The following is a 27,045-nucleotide window of genomic DNA, read 5'->3' as shown; positions in this document are numbered from 1 at the left end:
GGGCTGACTGTGTGTAGAGCGAAGGGTGGACCCAAATGCAGACGGAAACAAAATGTGAAACATGACTTGAATAACAGAAAACGAGCCGTTTATTGAGGCTGGCAAAATAACTGTAAACAAAAGGCAAAATGCAAGGCTAACAATAAACTAAACTGGGTGAGCCAAATTAACTTAAAAACCTACAGGAACATGGACTTGACATGAGGAGACTTGACATGAGGAGACTTGACATGAGGAGACTTGACATGAGGAGACTTGACATGAGAAGACTTGACATGAGGAGACTTGACATGAGGAGACTTGACATGAGGAGACTTGACATGAGGAGACTTGACATGAGGAGACTTGACATGAGGAGACTTGACATGAGGAGACTTGACGCAACTTCTTGCCTTGCAAACACAGCAGACGATCTGACAATGACACACTGAAAACACAGGACTTAAATACACAGGAGGTGATTAGGGGAAGTGGGAACACATGGAGGAACAGCTGACTGACATGAGCTTAATGACAGGACAGGGGAAGTGAAACTAAATACAATGAACAAAGAACACACGACTCCTTCAAAATAAAACAGGAAACACTGAAACTAGACATGACAACACAAGCTTAACAGACCTAACACGTGATGAACGATACAAGAACTCAAACATAGAAACCAAGGAAACAATAAATAATAACTGCCTTTCCTTAACTAAAGCTAAATAGGAATGACACAAACTAATCACATATCTAAAATGAGACAAATACAAAATGAACTCAGAGCGCTGGCCTGTGACAAACACACAGGAGTTGTTTTTAGGCAGCTTTTGGCTATGATAAAATTTACGCATGAGTAATTGCTTATATGTTTAAACTTAATTGATTAAAATGGTTGTTTTCTCTCTGATCTTTTAGTAGAATAGGCGCTTATAATGATTTTCTTGTGATTTTCTTGTGAAAGGTGACTTTAGGTCAGAGGCACTTGCAACAGCGACAGTTTTGTGTACAGGATGTTGATGATCAGATAAGGGAGAATAGATTGGGCAACAGGAAACATATGCAGGGATGTGAAAGCAGCGCTTTAAGATTCTTTGCTGCCACTGTGAATACGAATGTGGTCTTTGCCTAATTAAATAAAGGTTACACTGACTCACTGCTTCCTCTTCTGGTACAAACTGGCATTACATGAAGTACAGCCCAAAACCAGTTTACAACACTTTACAGCACATTTCATGCTGCAAACACGAGAAATTCACATTTTGAAATGTTCTCCTCCTGAAAGAGAATCTCTTACAAATACATGTCCCAGAAGGCCGGTCTCCACAATCCCCGTCCATGACTTTCAGTCCCAAATCCTAACAACAGCGCACACACACACTGTGGTTGTGATGATGTCACAAACACACACCTGGGGAGTCCAGTGTGCTCTAAGCAGGAAGCAACAATGAGGTCATGTGACTTTGACCTCCTCATTAATACAAAACACATGAAGGGAGAAATTATCTGTAGAGACCAAACCAGTTTGAGTCTATGGGGACTGAGTCACTGCTGCCTCTGCTGGATGTCAGAGGAACTGCAGGGATCACCTTCATTGTTGTTTTTGTCTTCATCTGATCACTGAGCGCATTTGGACTTATTTCACTGTTCAGGACATTTTTGATGTGTCTTAATGTCACGCTAGGAGTGACAGGAAGTGACCTATACCCTGCTTGATAAAATAAAAGCTCTTTTTAATCGGAGTGCAGCATCAAGTCTGTGAAACTTCAGGACTATTGATCAGGTTCAGTTAATCAATCACAAGCTGTTTGTGGACAGAGTGGTGCTGGAGCAAAGATCACGGGTTCATTTAAAGGTCAAATGTGAGTCTCCTGTGTTAAAAGCCGCCTCACTGCCCAGTTAAACAGCAAAGATTAAAAATGAGTCAAAGGTTTCAGTCACAGACGAGAAGCTTGTGTTGTCTTTTCTCCCAGCTGTTCTTCATCTCACCTCACTTCTCCGATCCGTGTTTCCAGGTATTTCTGAGGCTGCTTTAAAGGCGGGAAAAGGTCTGGATCAGATCCATAAGAGAGAAAAGCAGGAACAGATACAGTCCAAGTCATTCATTTGATTCCAGTCAACACATTTATTGATCATTAGTAGCCACATTAAAAATTAAGCACTGATTCATCCACTAAGGCTCAAACTGCACATATCCATGAAAACATGATATTTATCTTATAAAAACATGATGTTTATTATTCAAAGGTGTTTGAAAGCCTTGCCAGGTGAGTTTGATCCAGGAGGGTCTGAAGCCAGAGTCACACAGAGACTGTGCAGAGACTGTAGAAGGACAGAGCAGCAGCAGAGCAGTCCAGATACACTGATGATCCTCTGTCAGATCCAGAGGGACACACAGGGGTGATGCTGGACTCTACATTGTGTCTGACAGTGGAGCTGTTCTCAGAGCAGTTCACTCTGCAGCTCTGACAGTCATCTGCACTTCATTCCTCTTTCAGTCACTGCTGGATGAAGCTCTCCTCTCCACCTCCCAGTAACATGGCCCAGTCAGAGCGTCTCTACACACAAGCTGCTGCTGCTTCATCCATTCTGGATCATCAGGACACAGCTCATCCTCTTTCAGCACACACACCATCCTATTTACAACCAGCTCCACCTGCAGAGAGAAGGAGGAAGAGCAGAGGAGATAAACGAGTGTTTCCAGAGACTCTTCATCAGCTGTCAGTCAGTGATGCAGCACATCCAGTATAAAGAGCAGCAGGGACGTCAGTGCTGGGACTGTACTAGGACTCATTGTTGCTTCACTTTCTCTAATCTTTGGATTTTTATTGAAGTTGATGAAAATGTTTTTGACTCCTAGTTTGAGTTTGGACTTTCATTCATTAGAAGAACCTTGGTGTGTCCACTCTGAGCTCTGTAGGAACCCCAACAATCCAGATGGACGGTTCCAGCTGTTAACTGGTGGAATACCAGCCAAACATCTGCTCTGCACAAAAGGCAGAAACAGGAAGTGTTTGTGTCCAATCCTGAAGGCTGTCACCATTCTCCTCCCACAGCTTCACTGAGAAGCTGCAGCTTTACAGGAAACACTGCATCTTTGTTTCATACTGACTGTGTTTAGTACAATACTGCTGACAGCACCACCCACTCACTCCATCACTCTACTGACCTCAGAGTCTCCAATCTGTAGTCTGGACTCTCCTTAAGATCACACAGCTGCTTCACGTCTGGATCCTTCAGGTTGTTTCCTCTCAGGTCCAGCTCTCTCAGATGGGAGGGGTTGGACTTTAGCGCTGCTGCCAGATAATCACAGCTTATCTTTGACAAACCACAGTTCCACAATCTGCATAAAGAATTAAAGAAAGTTTATTAGACAAAGTGCTTGGAATCATTCAGTGTTTCATCATCTGTTCAGAGCTGAAGAAGGTTCAGAATGTAGAAGTTTAGAAAATGGAAACTCCAAACAGCTGAAGCCAGCAGGAAACAGCTTCTAACAGGAAACTGTGCAGAGTTTCAGACTATATGTCCTGATGCAGCCAGTTGGATTTTGGAGTTTTGAATCTCTGTTCTGTGACTAAGTCCTTGAATCATTTCTTCCAGTCGGTCCCACAAGACAGACTAAGTATTGGAGATGTGTTGTGGCTCCATCTTGGGAGCTTCTAAATGTGATGTGATGGCCCCTCTGAGTCTGTCAGATCACAGTACTGAAGAGAGCTCAAACTGGGCACACAGTTGTTCTAGACTTGACCCGAGATTGTCTGAAACTGACTGGGAGATTTTTACACATGTTCCACTCCTCCTTGGAACAACAGGAAGTCCTAAGCATATGGAAACAAAGGTTAAGTGTCCTATGGCATTCAGTGATGATGGTGCTGTGGCCCCACCACCTCCACCTCTTTTGAAAAGAACTAACTGTAATCTGAAGCTTCAAATGGAACTAAGACTTCCTCCACTAGGTGGCAGTGTCTGGTGAGAAAGTGCTAGTGTATCTGGTCTGTAGTCAAAAACAGGAAAATGCAGGATTTGGGCTGAAATGGCGAAAAGTGGCAGAGCAAGAAGGTTGTAGGTTGAAGCTTGTTGGCCTTTCTTTGGAGGTTGGATGTTCCCCGTCAGTCCAATGAAATGCTGCTTAGGTTCATTGGTGCTTCTAAATTGGCTGTAGGTGTGGATGTGAGAGAGTGCTTCTCTGTCTCTCTCTGTTGGCCCTGTGATGGACTGCTCCCCTGCGTAGGTGGACCACGCATCTTGCCCGATGACAGCTAGAGCCCAGGCTCTAGGCAGCACGGTGGCACGATGGTTAGCACTGTTGCCGCACAGCAAGAAGTTCCTGAGTTCATTTCTACCATCAGGCCGGGGTCTTTCTGTGTGGAGTTTGCATGTTCTCCCCGTGTTTGCGTGGGTTCTCTCCGGGTACTCCGGCTTCCTCCCACTGTCCAAAGACATGCAGCTTGAGGGGATAGGTTAATTGGATAATCCACATTGCCACTAGGTGTGAATGTGTGAGTGAATGTGAGTGCGAATGGTTGTCTGTCCCTGTGTGTTGGCCCTGCGACAGACTGGCGACCTGTCCAGGGTGTACCCCGCCTCTCGCCCTGTGACAGCTGGGATAGGCTGCAGCGCCCCCCGCAACCCTGAAAAGGATAAGCGGAAGCGAATGGATGGATGGATGGATGGATGGATTTGTGGCCTGAAATTCCCCAGTTAGCAGTTTGGTAGATAACTATGACATGGTAATCACATCCAGCAGCTGTATTCTAACTGTAAGCTGAGCCGTGCTAAGCCAAAGCACTTTTTAATATACAAATTACAACATTTAATAGAAACTTATTGGTCAGCATATTATTAGCCTGCTGTTAACTTCATTCCACAGAAAACTGAGAGAATCTAACAGAGTTGATAAAGAATAAAGAGAAATGTGCTGATTTAAAGCCTTTGAAGTGCTTCAGATGATCTCTGTCCACTCATTCATTAAGTTATGTAAGCTATCTAATGCAGCTTTGATCGTCACAGTCTGCCTTATGAAACTCATTCTAACCCTGAATGTCAGAGTGCTCCTCCTTCTCTTTTCCCATCATTCATGCTGGCATTGGAGGAGATTTGGATTTTGGATTGTGTTTTGGATGATGTGTGTATGTTTGTGTTGGACTGCTGTTTGTAAAGCAAATTGCCATTTTGGTTTGGATTTCAGTGTCACTCAGACTTTAAGGTGGAATGAAGAGTTTTAGAGTTTCACAGTGAATTATCCAGTGGAGGATTTTTCTTGTTCTCTGAAGGTTTGAAATGTGAACATTGTTCTGCTGCAGTCAATGGACTAAACCAGAGAAGAAGAAAACAGACGTTACCATGATGATCCTCAGTGTGGCTCAGTATCAGCCTTATGTCTGCAGTTTAGTGTCAGCACAACTTTCACATCATATTCATCTCAGCACAAGTAAAACATGTTGAATGACCTCAGAGTTTCAAGTCCACATCCTGGTCTCTCCAGAAAACCACACAGCTGCTTCACTCCTGAATCCCGCAGCTCATTGTTCTCACTCAGGTCCAGCTCTCTTAGATGAGAGGGGTTGGACTTCAGCGCTGCTGCCAGATAATCACAGCTGATGTCTGACAAACCACAGCTCATCAATCTGTATAAAGAAGGAAAGATTTAAGTTTTTTAGACAAAGTGTGTGCTTGAAGTCATTCAGTATTTCATAATCTGTTCAGAGCTGAAGAAGGTTCAGATGTAGAAGTTTAGAAAAAGGAAACTCCAAACAATTTAAGTCAACTGTAAGCAGCTTCAAACAAACACAAGAGAAAAAAAAATCTGAATTTTTCACATTAAAGTTGTACATTTATCATAAAAACATGAAGAGTTGTTAAGCTTTAATGCATGAAATTAAAAAACAAACATCAGAGTCCAAAACAAAGAAAACAAGTTCAGGAGGCCAACTATGAGGTGCCGTAAGGGACGTTATTACTGAAACACTCTCACACACACTACTGAAACGCTCTCACACACACTACTGAAACTCTCTCACACACACTACTGAAAAACCAAGGCATTTCAGTTGAACAGAAAGGCATTTCAGTTGAACAGGAAGTTGTTTCTTGACAAGGAAACTGAAGGAAAAAGTGGTAGATTTCAAACAAACCACTACACAGATGTCTACTCAGCAACCTGCTAGGAGCCTAAGTGAAGCAGCTGCATTACTTAACAATATATAAGCCTCAGCATAAGTCAAAATTTAGAATAGCAGATGGAGTTATTCTTGTTAATTTTTTTGGGATATGTGCTTTTTGTCTTTTTTAGCAAAGAAAAAAAATATCTTAAAATCATTATTAAAACCAGGAAGAGAAGGCTTAGCGTTCCTCCATTTAGCACAATGGATGTGATATTTACTCAATGTAACCATACTGTTGTAACTATGACATATTTTGTCTTTGAAGAAACTACTATTAAATCTATTATTGCATTTTCATCAAACAGCTGACATTTCCCTGGCAATAAATTTGGGAGCGCTGATGAGAAATTATTGTATATCATAACATTTTTAATCAAATGAAGCAGAGGCAGTGGGACCAGTTCACAAAATTTGTTATATTCTCTTTGAGAACAGTTTAGACAATATTTTTCCGAAAAGTATGTCTAACTCAGAATGACACCGTTATCATCAACAAATCTGTTATGAATATTGTCATGGTTCGGCTGTGTGCAGGCAGGCAGAGAGGAAGGACCCAAAATGCAGGACTTGCGGAAGCGAAAGTGAATTCAGAATAACCAGCTTTATTGCACGGGTGACTGAACAGAAAACTAACTATACTGGAAAATAACTAAACTGGCATGCAGGCAAACAGAACACACAGGAAGGTAAGAGGGTGAACAGACGTTAAAGACGCGACACTGACACAAAGACACACTGGGCTTAAATACACTGAGGCAGTAATCAAGGGATGAGAGACAGGAGGGGAACAAACCTAGGGGAAATCACAACTGACGAGGCAGGGGGAAACGTAAATTGAACACACTCACATAAGACAAGGACCTTCAGAATAAAACAGGAAACTAACAGACATAGAGGACCAGACAAGACACCATGGACAGACAGAGGGCCATACGGGCAGAGGAGGCTAAGTACAGGAAAAACCTAAACTAAACATGAGAGCAAGATAACGAAACCTAAACCAGAAATAATAATAATAATCATCATCATCATCATCAGATAGCTAAAGAATCAGAACATAATTATAATCAAAACAGTATCGCCAGAGAATAAGAAATAATCCATAATGCAAAAATAAACCAAAACATAAGAAACTCAAAATGCTGGGTCGAACCGACCCAGGACCATGACAAATATAATCTTTTTGTTTAAACCAGTCGCTCTTGAAAATTGATTTTTGATTGAGTGTAATTACCCTATGATTCCATAAGGTTTAATTATGGGGAGAAGTTGTGGGTATATCTCATTATCTCAGATTTTAACCATTTAATTCTAAGGGTGCCAACCATAAATTCTAATTCTGGAGTTTTGAACCACCTTTATTGTATTCCTTCACAAGCTGAGATGTTTCAATGTAATGGGTTTTATTCCTCCACAAAAATTCAAAAAAGGCTACTTATGTTTATTTGTATCAGGACAAGCAGGGAAGCCATGGACATCTGGACAGTCTATCAGGCTGCCTGAGTCCCCTCACCCATATCAGCCCAGAACTCTGCATTAACTACTGAGTAAGACTTAGAGGATCAGAGATAAAAAGTCTACAAAGAATGGATCAAGACTTCCTGTATAAGGCTCTGTGGACCTATGATTGGCAGTGTCGGGACAACTTTCACATCATATTCATCGCAGCACAACTAAAGCATGGTGACTGACCTCAGAGTTCCAAATCGACATCGTGGATTCTCCAGAAGAACACACAGCTGCTTCACTCCTATATCCCGCAGCTTGTTGAAGCTCTGGTCCAGGAGTCTCATAAGGTAGGGGTTGTACTTTAGCGCTGCTGCCAGATAATCACAGCTGATGTCTGACAACCCACAGCTCCCCAATCTGTATAAAGAATGAAAGATGTAATTTTATTACACAAAGTGTGTTCTTGAAATCATTCAGTGTTTCACAATCCACTAAGAGCTGAAGAAGGTTCAGAATGTAGAAGTTTAGAAAATGGAAACTTAAAACAGCTGAAGCCAACAGGAAGCAGCTTCAAACAAACACAACAAGAGAAAAAACTCTGAATGTTTGACATTAAAGTTGTACTTTTATCATACAAATATGAAAAAGACTTGAAAAAATTTGTTTTACATTCCAGAAGCCTCATAGCTTCACTTTTAAAGGTGAAGTTGGAAAGGAATAGACATATTCGAAGTCCAACCACACCTTTTTCCAGTCACATTATTAAAACAGACAAACTACAAGCTCATTTTCTTTTCTTTTTTTTTCTTTTCTTTTTTTTTTTTGCCTGTCCCATTTGGTTCTTTAGCCATCAGAATTGTTGTCTGAAGACCAACAAGGATACCCAATGGATTTACTTTGCCAAATGGATCATCGTGGCATTGCCGTATTGGTCCATTTGGTCGATCTTTGTTTTTATTATTTATTATATTTTATTTTCAGATGTTACAGATGGGACAGACATCAGTAAGGGATAGGAAAGGGAGAAAGAAAGAGGAAGGAAAGGAAAAACAGAAGGGGAGAGGGACAGTGAGAAAGGGGGGAGAAAAAAATAAAAATCTCCTGGATCACCTGTTGAGAGAAGAATAGAAAACAAGCAAAAAAACAAAAAAAACAAAGCAACATACTAAACACAACACCATCGCATTAATCTAGCTAAGTGTAAACAGCAGTAAATACTAAATATTCAATGTTGTTGTGCAGCACGCAGGACAGATGTGCTTCGAAGTAGTAGCCAAGAAAGGTGTAATTTAAGTCTACGAGCAGTGAACACCCGTGTGCACACCTGTGTGGATCAGCGTGCTTGTATTCCAAAGGTTTCTCCATGTAACGATCTGCTAGGGAGTGTGGGGGGGCCACAGCCCCATCCTCCAGGGTATGAAGCAGGTATGGAGGAGATCAAAACTCCAGACATCCAGAGGCCCCCAGAACACAAGAGATCATGGAAGACCAACAGAGGGGCAGCCGCGCCACTGTCCCAGTAAGAGCTGAGGAGAGTCCCAGATGAGGGTTCACTCAGCAGCCGCGGAGCAGAAGCCAGGGGGAGTTGCAGTGACGCGCCCGTGAGCTCCGCCGGCAGCCAGCTGTGCCTGAGTGACCGAGCCCCAGGCCGAGAGGCCGGGGGCACCCCACCTCCGAAGTGGACCGAGCGAGCCCCAGGTTCCAGGCCCCGATAAGCGGCCGCCAAGGAGTGAGCCGGTGTGTACCTGGACGCCCACCCCCAGACACAAAGAACCACCAACGCACCGACACCTGAGGGAGTCCGCCACCGGCAGGGGAAGTGGTGGTGGGTGGAGATAGGCCTCCAAACCTTAGAGGGCCTGAGATGTCCCCAGAGAGGTGGTGTCTGATACCCAACCTGACATATAGACACAGACATACAGGCACACACAGACACAAACATCCATTCCCCCCCTCATGCTCTCATATGCACTCACTCCACACTCAACCAACGTGGAGACAGACATAAAGAGACGCTGTACACACGATCACACTCCCCAAGCGTACTCTACAAACCGGGTCTAGGTGCCCTTGCCCCTGGAGGGGGGAACTGCACCCAGACCCAGATGGTGTTACCCTTTTCCCTGCGGTGGGGAGAGGCAGACCACCCCGACTCCATAGCAGCAGGGAGGCCCCACACTCCAGACCGCAGTCGGACGGCCAACTCCTCCTAGCCCTCCCGCTCCAGCAGGCCGCAGAGAATGGGGGTGGGAAAAGACTCCAAACCTCCCTCCACCCGCTCATTGTAGTGTTGATGCATGTGTGTTCTAAGGTGCAATTAAAACCCAGGAGGGCATGGAGCTACCTGCCAAGGAGCAGCAGGTAAGCGCATAGTCCCTCCTGATAGCCCTCAATGACTAAGTGTATTTAAAATTGAGAGGTGGGCAACGACGCCAGGGGTGAGGTGTACACCCTGATGGTAATATGGACTCCGTAATTGTGCCCACCCCCAAGATCCTATATGTATGTGTAATGAGAGTGTGAATAATGTGAATGTCTAAGTTGTGGGATAAAATTGAGGCAGAGGCAGCCGGAAGGGGACAGAGGGGGGGGGGGGGGGGGGGGGGGGTAGCCTCCTCTGCACCCTGGTGACATACCCCTACTCCAAGGCCCTGCATGTGTGGGTGGTTGTGGTGGAGCGGGAAGAGGGAGGCAGCTGGAGATGGGGAGGGAAGGAAGGGAGGGGCAGGTAACCCCTCCCTGGGGCCAGCTCCCCCGCTGACCTCAGTAGGCACTCCCACACTCCGCGACCCACCAGGGAAAGGGGGCCCAGGCCCATCCAGACCGGGGCCCAGTGCAGCAGCGCCTCCCGGCCCCACAGAGCCCGGGACAGTTCACCCAACCCCTCCACAGAGAAAACTGCACCCACCCCACCATCCACTCATCTTCCAGACTACATAAGACAGTAAACGCCCAGGCTAGGATCTTCCTCCACCTCTCCTGTATCTCCCCCTCCTGCAGAGAGAGTCCCTGAAGAGAGGAAAGCTCCTGCAGATGTGACCATCTCCCCCACCAGTTGAAGAGCCCCCCAGGTGGCTCGACGCACCGGCGGCACCCTGCTCCAGGGCTGGGCCCCCATGCACCCACCCGCCCACAACCCCGGCAACACACCAACCAGGACCCAAGCCCCCGAGGCCCGGCCCGGGCCCCAGCCCAGAGACGGAGCGCCCCCAGAACCTCACGCCCATCCTGGACCCACCCAGGGGCAGCCAGGCTACCAGGTCAGTAACCCACGTCCGTCAGCACAGACCCTCCCCTAGCCCCGCTGCACGCAGCCGCGAGGAAACAGTCACCTGAGAGCCAACAGAGCCCCCAACCGGACATGACCGCTACCCCGGGTTGAGCCCCCCAAGGAAGATGCCTCCGGGGAACCCCCCGACGCCCTAAGCCTGTCCCTACCCCCACACCAATCACAACAGTGAAGGCGGGACCAAACTATGACCCCCCACCCCCACTAGGTGATGGAGCTGATAAAAGGAGCCCAGAGCAATTGATCTGATATGGTGGCAGAGGCTGTATCAAGACTAATGTAATCTAATAGATAATTTCTATATTGGTTAGAATTAAGATTATTTTTATTTTTCCAGTTCATGAGGCTGTTTTCTTGGCTATGCATAGGGCAGTGAAAACCATATGGGCTATATTGTTTTCTGAGGTGACATTATCTAAGCTGCCCAACAAACACACTAAGGGGGAAGTTGGAATGTTACATTTCAGACACTTTGATAAGTCTTCACATATCTCGCGCCAAAACTTTTGCACTGGTGGACAGAACCAAAGAGCGTGGATGTAATTGTCTGGTGTATTGCCTTGACAGTGTGAGCAGTTGTTGGAAGATGTAAAGCCCATCTTGAACATCCGATGACCTGTATAGTGCACTCTATGTAGTATTTTGTATTGTATTAATTGCAGACTGGGATTTTTAATTAATTTAAAGGTTTTTAAGCAAATCTGAGACCAGAAGTTTTGGTCTAAGCTGACTGATAAATCTGCTTCCCACTTTGCAATAGGAAGGGATATTGATTCATCTAATTTAGAAAGTGTTCTGTATATTTTAGATAATAATTTGGGGGATTTAAGAGTAAGAAAATGTGCCGCACTTGGTGGTGTTTGTAATTCAACTTGACTGAGGTTAAATTTCTTTTTTACTATGGATTTAATTTGTTGATATTCTAAAAATCTTGTCTTGTTGATCCCATATTGTGCAACTAGTCTGTCAAATGGAATAAATTCTGTTCCCTCTAATATATGTTCTAAGTATTTAATTCCTTTACAACTCCATTCTGGGAAATTAATCATATTATTGTTTTGTAATATGTCAGGGTTATTCCAGATAGGTGTACGTTTGCATGGGATTAATGAAGACTCCGTTATTTTTAGAAACTCCCACCATGCTGTCAGAGAAAAGCTGATGTTGATACTTTTAAAGCATTCATGTCTTTTGATGTTTGAGCTAATAAATGGTAGGTCTGAAATCTCTAGATCCTTGCATAGTGCCTGTTCAACATCTAGCCAGGGCTCAACTAAGAAGGTATGTTTTAACCATTCTGAGATGAACTGAAGCCTGTTGGCTAAGAAGTATTGGTAAAAATTAGGCAGATCTAATCCTCCTCTATCCTTGGTTCTTTGTAGCGTTTTTAAGCTGATACGCGGGGGTTTATCTTTCCAAAGGAATTCAGAAATATATGAATCCAGAGATCTGAACCAATCTTGTGATGGTTTGTTAGGGATCATCAAGCTCATTTTCAGTCCAACGAGTCATTTTCTGACCTAGACTAACAACACTGGTCGTCATGTGCAGCTGGCTGTGAGACCAGTGCTCAGGGACCGTCTACAGAGTGCTACACTGAAAGAACATCACATACAAATTTGCTTCCCGCACTTTCACACAAACATCTATTGTCATTATTTTTACCAAACTCTGTGGAGTTTGGTAACCCTAACCCTAACCTTTATTGGAAATTCAAATGGGATTCAAATGGTCAGACAAAAGAGGGTGATGAGGAAATATGATTAAATGTTGTCATTTTCCTTATATACCAAAGATAATGATTGACAAATGTGTTTTTACAAACTCAGTGATGGACTTTGATCAACAGGATAACCCTGATTGTTAAGGGCATTTTAAGATAAGATAAGATAAGATAAGATAAGATAAGGTGAACTGTATTTATCCCAAGGGAAATTCTTTTGTCACAAACACTCCTCTTTCAATGGAGCAGCAGCAGTCCATCTGCATCTAAAGGACAAAGGACACTCTTTCGAGGATGCCAGTGTTCACATTTTGGACAGAGAGGACAGATGGTTTGAAAGAGTGAAAGAAGCCAGGTTTCTAATCTAAACTAATCGGGTTTGCCGATTGGGCCGGTGGTTACCATGGAACCAGGCAGCAAAGGCAGGGCTCGGGAGGCGCTGAACGAAATCAGAGAAGCCGACAAGGTCAAAGGTCAGAGCTAAGAGATGATCGTTAAGTTGCATCCCTGAACTGAACACATCAGATCAGAGAACTTTTTATTTCACCTTCAGTGGTCATCATGTGCATGAGCTCTGTCCTGATTGGTGGAGAGGATCAGAGGGAGGTACTGCTGACCGCCCTGGAGATGGGGATGGTTTCCAATGGTTACGTGTTCATTCCCTACGACGCCCTGCTGTACGCGATGCCCTATCAGGTAACGACCAACAAGTTCTCAAGGAGGTTTTATTCCATTTTCTCCGATCGTCAAAAAGAAAACTGAGTCAAGCAAACTTTTCTTATTTACCACCCATACACCACCCCACTGCCTTTACATATTAATCATGACATGTTTAACTAAAGGCAGAGTTCTGATTGGTTCCCTCCCTCTCTGTTTTATCCAATCAGCACACAGTCTTCAACCAGCTGACAAATAGTACGCAGCTACGTCACGCCTATAGTGCCGTCCTGACTGTTACCATGGCATCCGACCAGAGTTTCTATGAAGCTTTCCGCGAGGCTCAAATGAGCCGAGAGATTCACTCGGGTGTCTCCGCCACAGAGGTAAACAAACAAACAACAACAAACACGGGCTTTAATGTTCTGATGGATTCAGAGGTAAACAAGTAAATAACGTGTAAACAATGTGTACGTCCCCAGTAAACGAGAGAATCTAATGTGACAAAGTGTTGTCCTGTGTCTGCAGGTGTCTCCTTTGTTTGGGACTATTTTCAACATGGTCTACTTCGTTGCAAAGGCAGTGGAAGAGCGCCGTCAGGCGGGGAGTGGACACTGGGTGACGGGCAATCAGCTCATGAAATCAGATGGAGGCTTTGATTTTCAGGGTTTCAATCAGGTCACACAGATTTCAGCACTCGCTAGCTGAGTAACTAACTAGTTGCTGCTTTCAGTATCAAAGCTGAGATAAAAGACGTTCTCCTCGTTTCCTTCAACAAACTGCTCCAGATCAGATAGACTCGTGACACTCAGAGGGAGAGAGGCAAAAACTACAACAAGGCACACTTCACGGTTTTTAAAACTATGACCTAAAACTCAAGTTTTGTTTTGTGGCAGTGAAGAGTTACTCGTGACTGAACCTTCTAGTGTCAGATGACTCTGATCTGGGAACAGTTAGTTCTGATTAAGTTAGACAGACTAATTGAGTCTCTGTGTCCACAAACACAAGAGTTTTAATAATTGTTTTTCACCACTTAATACAACATAATCACATCTATCCCGTCGTTAAGTGTTTGCATAAAGTTCTCTAAGGAGCTTGGAAAGATTTTCAGTGCACACTGAGAAGAATAGAAACCTCAACTCTGAAGTTTACCGGAAACCGACACACATGGACCAGAACCTTTGACTCTGAAGTTCTCCAGAGGCAAAGAGGTAAAGAACTAATCATTTGACCCTGATGACCCAGGGTGAGAGCTAAAACCTGCAGGACCTCGAGGCCTGGAGTTTGAGACCCCTGGATTAGAGGATCAATAATGGGTCAACAAACCTCTTAAGGGACACTCCCACAGACGCTTTTCTTCCCAAGCTCCTTAGACCATGATGACCTGGATCACTAAGAAACTTCACAGACATTTAGAATAAAGTTAATAAATTAATAATTTCTGAACCACAGAATTTGATTTGATCTTTTTTGTTTTGCATCATCATCATTTTCATCATGTCCTCACCTTAAACTCAATGGTACAATCAGCTTCTGTCTTCTTCCCTATCAGGTGTTGTATGGAGGTACTGAGGGGCGTGGCCTGCAGGCCAGCTACGTAGTGTTGGACAGCGATGGCGACCGCCTCGTTCCAACACACTCACTCTCTCCGACGCACACCGACGGGACGACCGGAGGTCTGAGACCGCTGAGCCGTTCCTTTGTCTTCCCGGGAGGAAAACCCCCCTCAGCCAGCTTCTGTTGGTTTAATCCAGATGAGGCCTGCAGTGGAGGTGTGTTTACTGACCCACAGAGAGGGTGGGAGCTTTGTGCTTCAGTTCAAATGAGGTCTTAATTACACCTGTAGTTTCTGTATGTGTCGTGATTTAGTGTTCATGTTGACAAAAGGTTGCTGTCTGGCATGGCTATAAATGTGGAAGTTAACCTCTCCACTCCCTGCAGGTATGGCCGCTGTAACTGTGCTCTTCCTCTTCCTGTTGCTCTGCACTCTGCTTGGAGGCCTTTTCTTTTGGAACAGGTTAACACACAGGCTTAATCTCACACACTCCTCTCTAACGTACCTGGTGCTTATTCTGCTTTCAGTCTGGTTCTCAGTCATCATGGTAGTCTAAGAAGCTTGGAAAGAAAAGCGTCTCGACTTCTTTAAGTTTTGTGAAGACATTTCATAAGCAAAGCTTCTTGAGCTCTAACACCAAATGGTGGAATGACCGAGGCTTTAAGCCCTAGTGGGAGTTGTCCCTGGAGAGGGTCGTTGACCCATTATTCATCATGTGACTCATCACATGAGCCGATGTATTAGTGATGTGTCAGTCGTGAACGAAATGGCTCTTAGAGCCGATTCTTTGAAGTGAACGACGCGAGCCGGCTCCTTATTGGGAGCCGTGGGATTTTTTTCTTTCTCTCACCCTCTCTCTCGCACTTTTTCCCGCTTCACTCCGCACGCGAGCCTTGTGCTTTGCACTGGGCAGAGGGGGGAGGGGCGGTAGTTACACTCAGTAGCACAGGAACAGAGGGGGAGGGAGAGAGAGAGCAGGGACAACAACGTCACATCAGAAAGGTATAGTAATCATCCACAACTATTTTCAGCTGCAGATGATAAAGGATTCAGAAAGTTTATTCATGCAGAGAACGTGCATCTTCTTTTTGTTTCATATTTTCATTTATATTTAATTGTGTTGTGGTTTGCAGTGTTTTGTGTTGTTTCACTTTAAATTTGTTTAAAAGGAAAAAGCTGAAAATTTAAATAGTTAAAAGTTGAACTGTAAGTAATTGGTTTTTCTATTATATGATTTATTTATTACATTTTATGTGAATAAATATAAGTATATTTACGGTGGCCCCTACAGACAAAACACGTACAAAAGACAACAGACGTGCTCCAGGATGCTAGGGGGCAGTGTTGAGCTTTTGTTACCTAGTGGCTACACAAGCCAGGAAGTACCAACGACCGGATTTGGTGTGTGGTAGTAACAGGTAAATGAACTTTTGTTTAAATTATTTGAATATATATGAGTGCATGTGTATAAATACACAAACAATATACACATGATTTCAATTGTGTAATTTAAGTGATCTAGTAGCTTTGCTTTGGAAGTTCAGTTCAGGCTAGAAATGTGTTTTGGAGTTTGTACGTGTTTTGTCTCTGGGGGCCACCACATATATTTATATATAAACATATAAATAAAACCACATTTTTTTTACATTAGTAATTCCTTTTGTGCATAATTTTATATTGTTGTTAATAATAAATTAATTAAAGCAACAAAACAACCTGAAGAGCCGGTTGGGAGCCGAAAGAGCCAGTTCTCTAAAAAGAGCCGGAAATCCCATCATTACGAGGTATGAGACAGAGTGAGGGTCATTTTTAGCAGACGTAGCCAACCTTTACATGGAGGAAGTAGAAAGTATGACTCTTGGCAGCACCTCGCCACTGGTGCAGACACGTGTATGCCACCTAACAGTTTTCTGTTTCTGGACTGTGCCGTGCACATTGAGGAGAATCGAAATCTCAACATTAAAGTTGACTGTAATAGAGAGAAGATGGATGATTTGAAAGAGGAGTGAAAGAAGCCATCTATGTCCACTGTGAATGACCATCTTTGAACAGAGGGCGGGGCTTATCACACCAACTGTCGGCCATCTGTAATCCAGTCTCTGATGCTTCCCAGGTGCCCTAAGGTCTCACAGTGGGTTCACCCAAAACCTCTGCTTATAATGACTCACACCCACCTTGGCTCATGTAATGAGGCCATGATCAAGAGTGGGCCAATGACCCTTTTAAGAGGCCACTCCCACTAGGGCTTGAATACCTGGGACTCTCCACTATATAGTCTTAGAGATAAGGAAGGTTTCTCAGACAGAGCCTCTTTAAGAAACTTGAAGAAGTCCAGAAGTTTTTCTTTCCAAGCTTCTTAGATTTCTGCTGCTTAGTTCAAACAAACAAACAAACAAACAAACAAAAAAGCCATAACCACCCTGAACTCACTGACGACATAGTTCCACCCCCCAGTCCAAGGACTTCCTTCCATACACAATCGACCATCACCACTGTGTAACACTTAATTTAAGTGCAACTTCTAAGTCAATTAATTATGCAGCTCTATTCGACTTTATCTATGATATCTTTAAAGACTGTTTCATTTCTGATCAGACCAATCAGGTTACTGATATTTGTGTTTGTTTCAGGGCATGAAGTACCTTCATCTGCGAGGTTTGACTCATGGTCGTCTGAAGTCAACAAACTGTTTAGTTGATGGTCGTTTTGTTCTGAAAATAACAGATTATGGACTTCCTATGATCCTGAAATCCCAGGGGATCAGCATTCCTGAGGATCCACACGGTAGAAACATGAGCACGTTCAGATGTTTGAAGTTTATCTCAGACGCTGTATCTCTGCTTACACGTGTGTTTATGTCAGAGGGCATATTAAGACTCTCCATCCTAACCCTAACATTAACCCTAATCATGAACAAAACACAAACCTGTTCCAATAAAAACTGCAGCTGTGTTTCTCTTCCCGTCTCTCAGACATGCTGTGGACAGCTCCGGAGCTTTTGAGGAATCCGGTCTCAGGAGGTTCGTTTGCTGGAGATGTCTTCAGCTTCTCCATCATCATACAGGAAGTGATCTCCCGCACACTGCCATATGCCATGATGGACATGCCGGCTCATGGTGAGGGAGGATGTCTGATTAGCTGTGTCTCTTATAAACCGCCTGTCTCTTATCACCTGTCTGTCTCCCAGAGATCGTGGAGCGTCTGAAGCAGCCTCCTCCTCTCTGCAGGCCGATCGTTTCGGTCGATGAAGCTCCTACCGAGTGTCTCACGCTGATGAATGAATGTTGGAATGAAGACCCGAGTAAGAGGCCGAGCTTTGATGACATTTTCAAACAGGTGAGCCGAGTCTCACTGCTGCCACCTGCTGCCTTCTACAGGCTTGGGGTTATTTTCTGATTTCATCTCGACTCCTTCGACAATCTGTTTGCAGTTTCGAGGTATCAGCAGAGGCAGGAGGGCCAACATCATCGACTCCATGCTGCGGATGTTGGAGCAGTACAGCTCAAACCTGGAGGATCTGATCCGAGAACGAACGGATGAATTGGAGATTGAGAGAACCAAGACAGATAAGCTGGTGGGGCAGCTCCTGCCAAAGTAAGACTAAAACAGTAAATTACTAGTAATAATTAGCAGTAATGTGAACTGGAGGTGGGGTCAGAGTCTCTGATGGGTGGGTGGATAAGAGTCCTCGAGAATAGAACTGTGTCATTGGGCCTCGTTAATGAAGTTCGCTGCAGGATCATGAAGGGTCCTCATGATGCAGACTTTGGTCCTGATGGGACGCCGACTCCCGAGAGAGGAGTGGCCATGCTGGGAGGGTTTAGCCTGGCTCGGGGTTGTGGAGTTGCACAGGTGCTAATGAGAGGGCATGCTGCAGCCAATCACTCCTCAGGTTATGAATGATGAGCTGCATTGTGCATTTGGAGGAATGCCCCAACATTGTCTTTGGTGAGTTTAACTTGTTCCTGTATCACAGGAAGTTCGTCCTCTGTTGTGCTCTTTTGATTTGAGCCTATTTAGCTCTCTGAGGACCTGTGAGATGATAGCTGCTGGGAGGCTGAAAGGTAACCCTGTCTTACTGGAATCAGACAGGATCATTGATATGGTTGGTGCCAAGGTTTTCAACTAACTCCACTGGGGGCAGATTCTGACACCAGGTCACCAGATAGTGACTCTTTCAACTGTAGTTAGATTCATCCCCATTCAGCCAAAACATAGCAGGTTGAGCATGGTAATCACGTTCCTGTCTCCTGGACTGTCAGCACTGGTTATCTTCCAGGCTGTTTCACTGTCAGGCAGCAAGTCTATGATCCCCCTGCAAGAGGAGTACATTTAGGCAGGAGGATTTGTTCTTTGGCAGACCAGGATGATGATGGCGTTAAAAGTGGAGCTAAACTGGAATCCATTATTGGTTCCTGCGGAGTCCTGGGTTTGAAGGATGAACTGGAGAGCCATGTTAAACTTCTGGCCTCTAGTTTGGCTGTTTGCTGCATGGTTACACTAAGGAATGAAAACTTTGCGAGTTCCCATTTGTTCCAGGTCTGTGGCTCAAGCTCTGAAGAAAGGGAAACCAGTCGAACCTGAACATTATTCGGACTGCACCCTTTACTTCAGCGACATTGTTGGATTTACAACTATTTCTGCTCTGAGCGAGCCCATCGAGGTACAAACTGTTTGAACTTGTTTTTGTGCATTTCATTTTTCAGTGTTTCACTAAACCCGTGTGTGTGTAGGTGGTCGACCTGCTGAATGACCTCTACACCATGTTTGATGCCATCATTGCTCTCCATGATGTGTACAAGGTAACACACTTCCATTTAAAACACGTGTCTGACCTAAACAGTGAAGATTTCTCTTAATTTCTGGATTATCTGAACAAAGACACATGAAATTTGGTTCTGGTTTTGTTATAGGTGGAAACTATTGGAGATGCCTACATGGTGGCTTCAGGTGTTCCCAACAGGAATGGGAATCGACACGCAGCTGAAGTGGCCAACATGTCTCTGGACATCCTGCACTCGATAGGAAACTTTAAGATCAAACACATGCCCGAGATTAAAGTCAAAATCCGCATCGGACTGCACTCAGGTACACCTGTCGACCGTTATCTGCTCATTCAGTACCAGGACGTCAGGAGAGGGTTCATTTATCAGTGTAACTACTATACTATCAGCTTTCCTCATCTGAAGAATCCAGAGTATGTTCAATGTGTCTCAGGTGTAAGTCACTCTTAGTGTGGACACGTGTGGATGAGATTAGTGAAGCTCGACTTCTGTGGGCAACTGCTGAAAGATTTAGAAATGTCGGGAGTAGTGAGTAGAAGTGTCTGTTGACAGAACTGTTTTGGGAGACCTCAGGGTTGGCTCAAGGTCCTGCCTCATCAGCAGCTGGTGCTCAGACCACAAGGATGGGAATGATATTTGAACCAGTCAGACTGGATTACAGTACCAGTTTTGGACAAAACAGTTTAATGGTTTTTCTTTTTAGATTCTTGCTGAAGGCATCAACTAATAATGAACACGTGTTGAATTATGTAGTAAATCAAAAAGTGTGAAATAACTCAAAACACGTTGTTTGTTTTATATTTTAGATTCTTCGTAATATCCAGACTTTGCTTTGATTACTGTGTAACCTGGACGTGTGTCCCTCTATCCTAATGAAGGGATCCACCCTACTGGCCCCAAGTGTAATATTTACAATGTTGGGGTCTCGGGCCTCCCAGTGAGAATCACCACGAGGCTACTCCGAGGCGCACTCATTGAGCCTCTAGGTTCTGAAAGAAGATTGGCAGCAGCAGACTAAATGGAAGCAAACAAGGCCTCCAGCCCACACAACACTGCTGATGGGAATTCTGGGTCTTTTTAGGCTTGGCTCACTAACAAGAGGAAAACCATGACTGAAGTAATGATGGACTGTTGTTTCTCTTTATTTAGCTGATTGGTTTTTGCCATAATATGAATTGTAACAGTTGTCAAATATGTCTCTCAGCTGTGTACCAACCTGATTTCTGCACAACACAACTGATGGTCCCAACCCCATTAAGAATGCAAGAACCATTCTTAATTCGGGGGCGACCGTGGTGCTGGGGGTTGGGATGCGCAATCCTTAACCGGAAGGTTGCCAGTTCGATCCCCGGGCTCTCTGTCCTGGTTGTTGTGTGAGGGGCCGATGGCACGATATGGCAGCCTCGCTGCTGTCAGTCTGCCCCAGGGCAGCTGTGGCTACACCTGTAGCTGCCTCCACCAGTGTGTGAATGTGAGATTGTAAAGCACTTTGGGTGCCTTGAAAAGCGCTATATAAATGTAATCCATTATTATTATAACCAATGAACCCTGACAGGCTCACCTGTGAGGTGAAACCATTTCAGGTGACTACATCATGAAGCTCATGGAGCAGGATAAGGGTTTGCAGCGCTGTCAACAAAGCAAAGGGCAGCTACTTACAGGAATCTAAACTATAAAACATATTCAGTGTTGTTTTGCTGTACCCTCAATCATCCAGGTGAGTAAATCCAAAAGAGTTGATTCAGTTCATCTGAACGTTCTCAGTGGGAGAAACGTTTCATCATCATCATCATCCAGGTGACTTCTTCAGTCTCAGCTGACTGCAGGTTTCCGACCTTTGCATTTGCATAATGACTGAAACCAGCCCACTGAAGGAACAATGGGCTGGGAGGTCAGTTCCTTGATCATTAATATTCACATTGTCATGTGGGCTGCTCCTGCCGGGAGCGGTGGAGGAGCTGCTCCAACCGGAGATGGCAGATGAGGGGCGCAAGGGTCCACACCGACTGGAGAAAGAGGAGCTGCTCCAGGAAGGGCTGTTCCAGCCAGGAGTGGTGGAGGAGCCTCATAAGCCAGAGGTGGACGAGGGGCGAGAGGGGCTGTGCCTGCTGGAGGCAGAGGCGCCGCACGGGGAGCCGCGCCAGCCGGGTGGCTCCCCAGCCTCAGTCGGGCGATGGGGGTATTTGGCGGGGCATGGCCTGCGGTGCTGTGCAGGGAAGGTGGACACACCTGCACGGCATCGGCAATCTTGCCCCGCCAACTTAAAAATGGGACTGGTTCCTGACTGGGGTCTGTTGGTGATGTGCATTGAGGAATAAACATATACAGAACACAACTGGGTCATTGTTCACTCATGCTGGTTTCAGTTACTGTGCAGATGTACTGTTTATAAGGTTGGAGAAAGCTGAGACCGAAGAAGTGACAAAGCATTTCTCACACTGAAAACTACATCCTGCATCCAGCTGAACATAATCAACTTTCCTGGCATATTTAAAGTTGTTAATCAATTTTTTCTTTGCTACATAATTCCATATGTCGTGCTTCATATACATGAGGTCTTGAGTTTGTATCAAAAGTAGTAAAAATAAAGAAAAACCATTAAATGAGAAGGCGTGTCCAAACCTTTGACTGGTAGTGTATTTGTGTTCCCAGCTAGTTTGAATGTAACCCTACATCTCTGATTAAAGTATGGTAATAATGGTTCCTGAGGTTATCAATGGTGTTAGTGCCAGGTAAAGGTCGGCCCTTCCTGTCTTCAGGTCCCGTGGTAGCAGGTGTGGTTGGACTCAAGATGCCCAGGTACTGTCTCTTTGGAGACACGGTGACCACGGCCTCACTCATGGAGTCCTCTGGGCTACATAAGTAAAATCTTTGATCAATGGTTGGATCACTGAGAGACCACCCTGAAGTCTCTCCTGTCTGCATTTAAATTATGTCAGAATCACTAGCTTCCTCCTGAGTTGTGGTGTGACGATGTGTTTGTGGTCTGCAGCTTACAGGATCCACATCAGTCTGAGTACGGTCAAAGTCCTGACCAGTCTGAAAGTGGGATACCACATAGACACCCGGAAGGCACAGGTATGCCAATCTAAACAGACCTGAAGCAAATCCAAATATAATTGCATGACGCAGTAGCTGTGGATGCTGTTAGAAAACACGCAAAATGGTGATAAAGGCAGCACGCTGGCTCGGGTATTAGCACTGTTGCTTCACATAAAGAAGGTCTTGAGTTCGATCCCACCCCCTGCCAGGGCCTTTCTGTGTACTGGGTACTGTGGCTTCCCACAGTCCAAAGACATGCAATTAGTGAGGTTATGTTAATTGGAGAATCTAAACTGGTCATAGGTGTGACCACGAAGCTTAGCCTTGAATCGGGCTGGCGACCTGTCCGGGGTGTACCCTGCCCCACCCCTGCGACCCTGATGAGGATGAAAGAGAATGGATGGTTTATAAAACCTTATCTCAGAGGTCAGGTTATTACCCTCAGGTTTACTGTAGTCCAGTCTGACAGGTTCAGAGTCTGGTCCAGATCCCACCCTGTCCACAGTTAGTCAGCCTGATGCCAGTCCGTGGTGGGACTCGTTGATGTTTGGATGCTTGTGTTGCAGGTTAAGGGCACAGAGGACACGTACTGGCTGATGGGTCGAGAAGATTTTAATAAACCTCTTCCTGTTCCTCCAGACCTCGCCGGAGGGTAAGAACACACAGCGGTCATTATCGATTATCAATAAAGTAATCCTTAAACTGAAACTCGCTCTCCACCCGTCTCTCTGTCAGGGCCAGCAACCATGGAATCAGCCTGGATGAGATTCCAGTCGACAGACGACAAAAGTTTCTGGACCGACAGAACAAGATGAAGAAGTGACAACACACACAGTGTCATCAGCTGATGAGACCTTCTCAAAGACATCTGAACCCTGGAGATCTTCAGCCTCCCGAAGGCTGTAAAGTCTGAGTGCACAAACCAATCATCATCATGGGCGCCAATTTCTACTTCCTGATTTAACTGGAAGTCCTCTTTGATTGGTCGCTGACATCGCTTCTGTTTGACTAGTGGAATTTGTCCCTCACACTGTCTGATGTTTTACAGTTGTATAGAAACTGACTGTTACCATGGTGACTGTGATGTGTTAGTAACCTTGAAATAGAATCAGGGTTGTTCATGTCCAATGAATGCTGGGTAAATGACTGTTAAAGAGTGGATGCGTGACAGATGTTGTGTTGATCAATAATCGGTTCTGCGCACTGACGCTGGCTGTATGCTGTCGCTGTTCCTGATGCTTCTTTAAAATGTAAATGTTCCATTAAACTCTGAGGTAGACTCAGTGCTTAAATATGGATTTTCCCGGATGCTCCTGAAGGCACCGTCTTCCTCAATAAGTCAATCAAACGTGCAGTTCAGGTCTATTTTCTTCACTACCAGCTGAGTTTCACATAATAATCTGTAAAGATAACACACAAACACCCATTGTTGTGTAAGTAATAATACTTTTTTAAAAAACAAATGAAAAAAATACTAAAAAGAGTGAAAAAACAAACAAAAGTGGAAACAATTTAGTTCAACTATTGTCTGAATTAGACAGAGGGCGGCTGCTGGGATGCTGTCTGCTGACAGGTGAGGGCTGAAACGAGCCACTGACTCCTTTTAAACCTCCCTCTCAGTCTCAGTTTATTCCTTTTCCAATTTTCATTCGTCTCATGTTTTGTGCATTTTGAATTAATTTCCTTGTGCTTCCTCTTCTTAAATCCTACTTTTAAGCTTTTCACCTTCTAAATTCAAAAATGGATATTCTCTGGATTATTCCAGTTTTACCTTAATTTAATTAAAGTTGGTTTAAAAGTATTAAATTTTTTTTGATATAACCCCTAACCCTCTCTGATTGCTAAACATAAGCAGCTGTACTCCAGTTAACCTGGGTTTCGATAATCGATTTTAACTTGAATAAAGTGATATTGATTCATTAAATCCTGAATCAGTTTTTAAATATAAATGTATTTTGCCAGAAATGCCAGAATCTCAGGTTAAAGCTCACAAAACTACACTGCTCAACAAAATAAAGGGAACACAAAAATAAGAGATCCCAGATCTGAACGAATGAAACATTCTTATTAAATATGTAGTTAGATCAAGCATGGAGGTCTGGATTTGGAGTCACACTCAAAATGAAAGTGGAAAAACACTTTGATGTAATGTCCTTAAAACAAGTCCAAATGAGGCTCAGCAGTGTGTGTGTGGCCTCCCTACAACACCTGGGCATGCTCCTGATGAGGTGGCAGATGTTCTCCTGAGGGATCTCCCAGACCTGGACTAAAGCATCTGCCAACTCCTGGACAGTCTGTGGTGCAACACACCTACATGATGTCCCAGATGTGCTCAACTGGATGCAGGTCTGGGGAACGAGTGGGCCAGTCCATAACATCAATACCATCGGCTTGCAGGAACTGCTGACACGCTCCAGCCACATGAGGTCTAACATTAGCTGTGTCCCAAGTCAGGGGCCTCATCCTTCCGAGGCATTTGAAGGCCGATCACGTCACAGCCAGGCGATGAAGGCTGCTCCAAATGCGGCCTTCATTTCCCCTGATTCGAAGCATGGGTCAGGTGTGTACTTTGTGGCCCGACCTATCCCAGAATTCATAGCGCTGCCTAGCCAGTTCAGTTTCTAACGATGGCAGCAGCTACAGAGACGGTAGAAATTGTTAATGTTAAGATATTAAAGTTAATGGAAGTTTCATTTTAAATATTAAGGTGATTTATTTTACATTCATTAAACTTACGTGACTGTAACTGCACAGTGCCGCTGGTTTTAACACAAGGGTTGGTTTTAATATTACTCTTATTATTCTTTCTGGGTTACAAAATAAACGTAACATATTTCTGGCGAGAATGTGGGTGTGTAAACTTAAATATCTGCTCAGTTTATCAGGACACCACATATTTGCAAAAGCGCTCCGACGTTTTCTGAGTCGTCTGTTACCCACCAGCTCAATAGCCAGCCGGGGGCTAGGCTCAGTAGAGGCCGCGAGAACAGCGAACTCACGGCACATCGTTCTTTTAACCCCGCGGGCTTTCACTACTCAGGTTAAACATGATACATGAGTCACTTTGATAACCTAAAAATGTTATTGTTTGGCTTTTTTCAGTGTTTTATTTGTTCCTGAGTAAATCGGTTTGTTATAGTAACTTATAGTTTTCACACAGCTGAATAAACGTCAAACAGCTGATCATCAGAAGTGTGAGATGATTGAGAATCTACGCCTGTGTCCTGTTATGTTTTAGATAGCAAGGAGCAGACGGCGAGTTTATTAAACTCCAGCGAGACAACGAACACCTTTTCACCACTGTGGGCTGCAGGTGCAGCAATAGTATGCAGTTCTTACTCTGTTACGTGTGAGGCAGAGTGATGTTTTTGGTCTTGTGGTCCTAATTTAGTACAGTTTGCTGTGGATGCTGTTCAGGGACTAACATGAGTGGGATGTTCTCTTATATTCCGTCTGTTAGGGCAATTCTTATGAAGATGGGCCTGGTGGGAAAAATCACCCCTTTGCAGGCCAAAAAAACAAAACAAAGTATGTACAGTAGTGTTAAAATATGTATTGTTAACTCTAGTCTTTTGAACTTATTCGTGTAAACCTGTACTGTTGCTGTTTTTGTCCATTGCCACTTGTGATTTCCTCTGCTGTTAGGATTGCAAGTATCCAGGGTCAGGCGAGGCAGTGAGTGGGAAGCCCACGGCTGCTAAATGGTGCTGGTTTGTCCTTATGGATGAGGTGTTAGGACAGAGCCTTCTACCAGGCTCCAGTCCTAATTGTCTCCATCCAGGAGGACACTCCAGGCCCAGTTCAGCAGTGGGCCAGCTGCAGCCAAGAGTGGACAAAAGACAGACAGGAAGGATGAATTCTTGGACTTAATAAGAGAGGGCATGAGACTGCAAATGGAAACGGAGGAAAGAAGAGCCGGAGAATGGACAGGCTTCTTCACAGTCATGTCTCCCGGGGTCAGCTGGCTGATCCTTTGCCACTTTCCTCTCTGACACTGTTAATCTAGGTGTTCTGTGATATAGCTCTTTCAAACTTGATAGACAACTATCCTCTGCAGTCAAATCTAGCTTTTACCAGCTGCTTCTTATTTCTAAGGCTAAGCATTATGTAACACACAAGGATCTTGAAGCTGATTCATGCCTTTGTGACCTTCTGATTGGATTACTGTAATTCCCTCTACTTCTGTCTCCAGTCTGCTCCATAGATTGCAGCTTGTCCAAAATGCTGCGGCACACCTGACTGCAACCTTTCACTCCTGTCCTTGCTGATTTGCACTGCCTCCCTATCAAATACCAAATTTAATGAAAGTATTGCTGCTCACCTTTTAAAATCGTAAACCATACAGTGTCTAGCTATCTCGTTGAGCTCCTTAGACCAGTGGACCCCAAACGTTTTTGCTG

At 44.5% G+C, this 27,045-nt stretch overlaps 2 protein-coding genes across 2 annotated transcripts; one reads left to right on the top strand and one right to left on the bottom strand.

The window, feature by feature from the left end:
- Positions 1-2,129: 2,129 nt before the first annotated feature.
- On the bottom strand, positions 2,130-8,280 carry LOC309700325 (ribonuclease inhibitor-like; the record flags this gene model as incomplete). The annotated part of the gene is made up of 6 exons (XM_082523844.1): positions 2,130-2,638; positions 3,152-3,325; positions 5,433-5,609; positions 7,839-8,012; positions 8,081-8,093; positions 8,265-8,280. The coding sequence occupies 6 exons, from the start codon at positions 8,278-8,280 to the stop codon at positions 2,623-2,625; spliced, it is 570 nt and encodes a 189-aa protein (XP_082379970.1). The 3' UTR covers positions 2,130-2,622.
- Positions 8,281-12,980: 4,700 nt separating this feature from the next.
- Positions 12,981-24,628, top strand: LOC309700315 (retinal guanylyl cyclase 1-like; the record flags this gene model as incomplete). Its single annotated transcript, XM_082523836.1, has 16 exons — positions 12,981-13,080; positions 13,161-13,303; positions 13,495-13,650; positions 13,793-13,942; positions 14,817-15,080; positions 17,450-17,603; positions 17,792-17,935; positions 18,007-18,155; positions 18,250-18,413; positions 19,359-19,482; positions 19,553-19,621; positions 19,733-19,907; positions 22,363-22,461; positions 22,596-22,681; positions 23,212-23,297; positions 23,381-24,628. Coding segments are annotated over 16 exons (2,151 nt in total), but the record flags the coding sequence as incomplete, so codon positions are not given.
- Positions 24,629-27,045: the final 2,417 nt, after the last annotated feature.

The sequence above is a fragment of the Aulonocara stuartgranti genome, assembly GCF_965226115.1.
Source record: "Aulonocara stuartgranti genome assembly, chromosome: 3".
Lineage (NCBI taxonomy): Eukaryota > Metazoa > Chordata > Actinopteri > Cichliformes > Cichlidae > Aulonocara > Aulonocara stuartgranti.
Note: the sequence above shows the minus strand (reverse complement) of the source record. Positions and strands in the feature narration are given on the sequence as shown.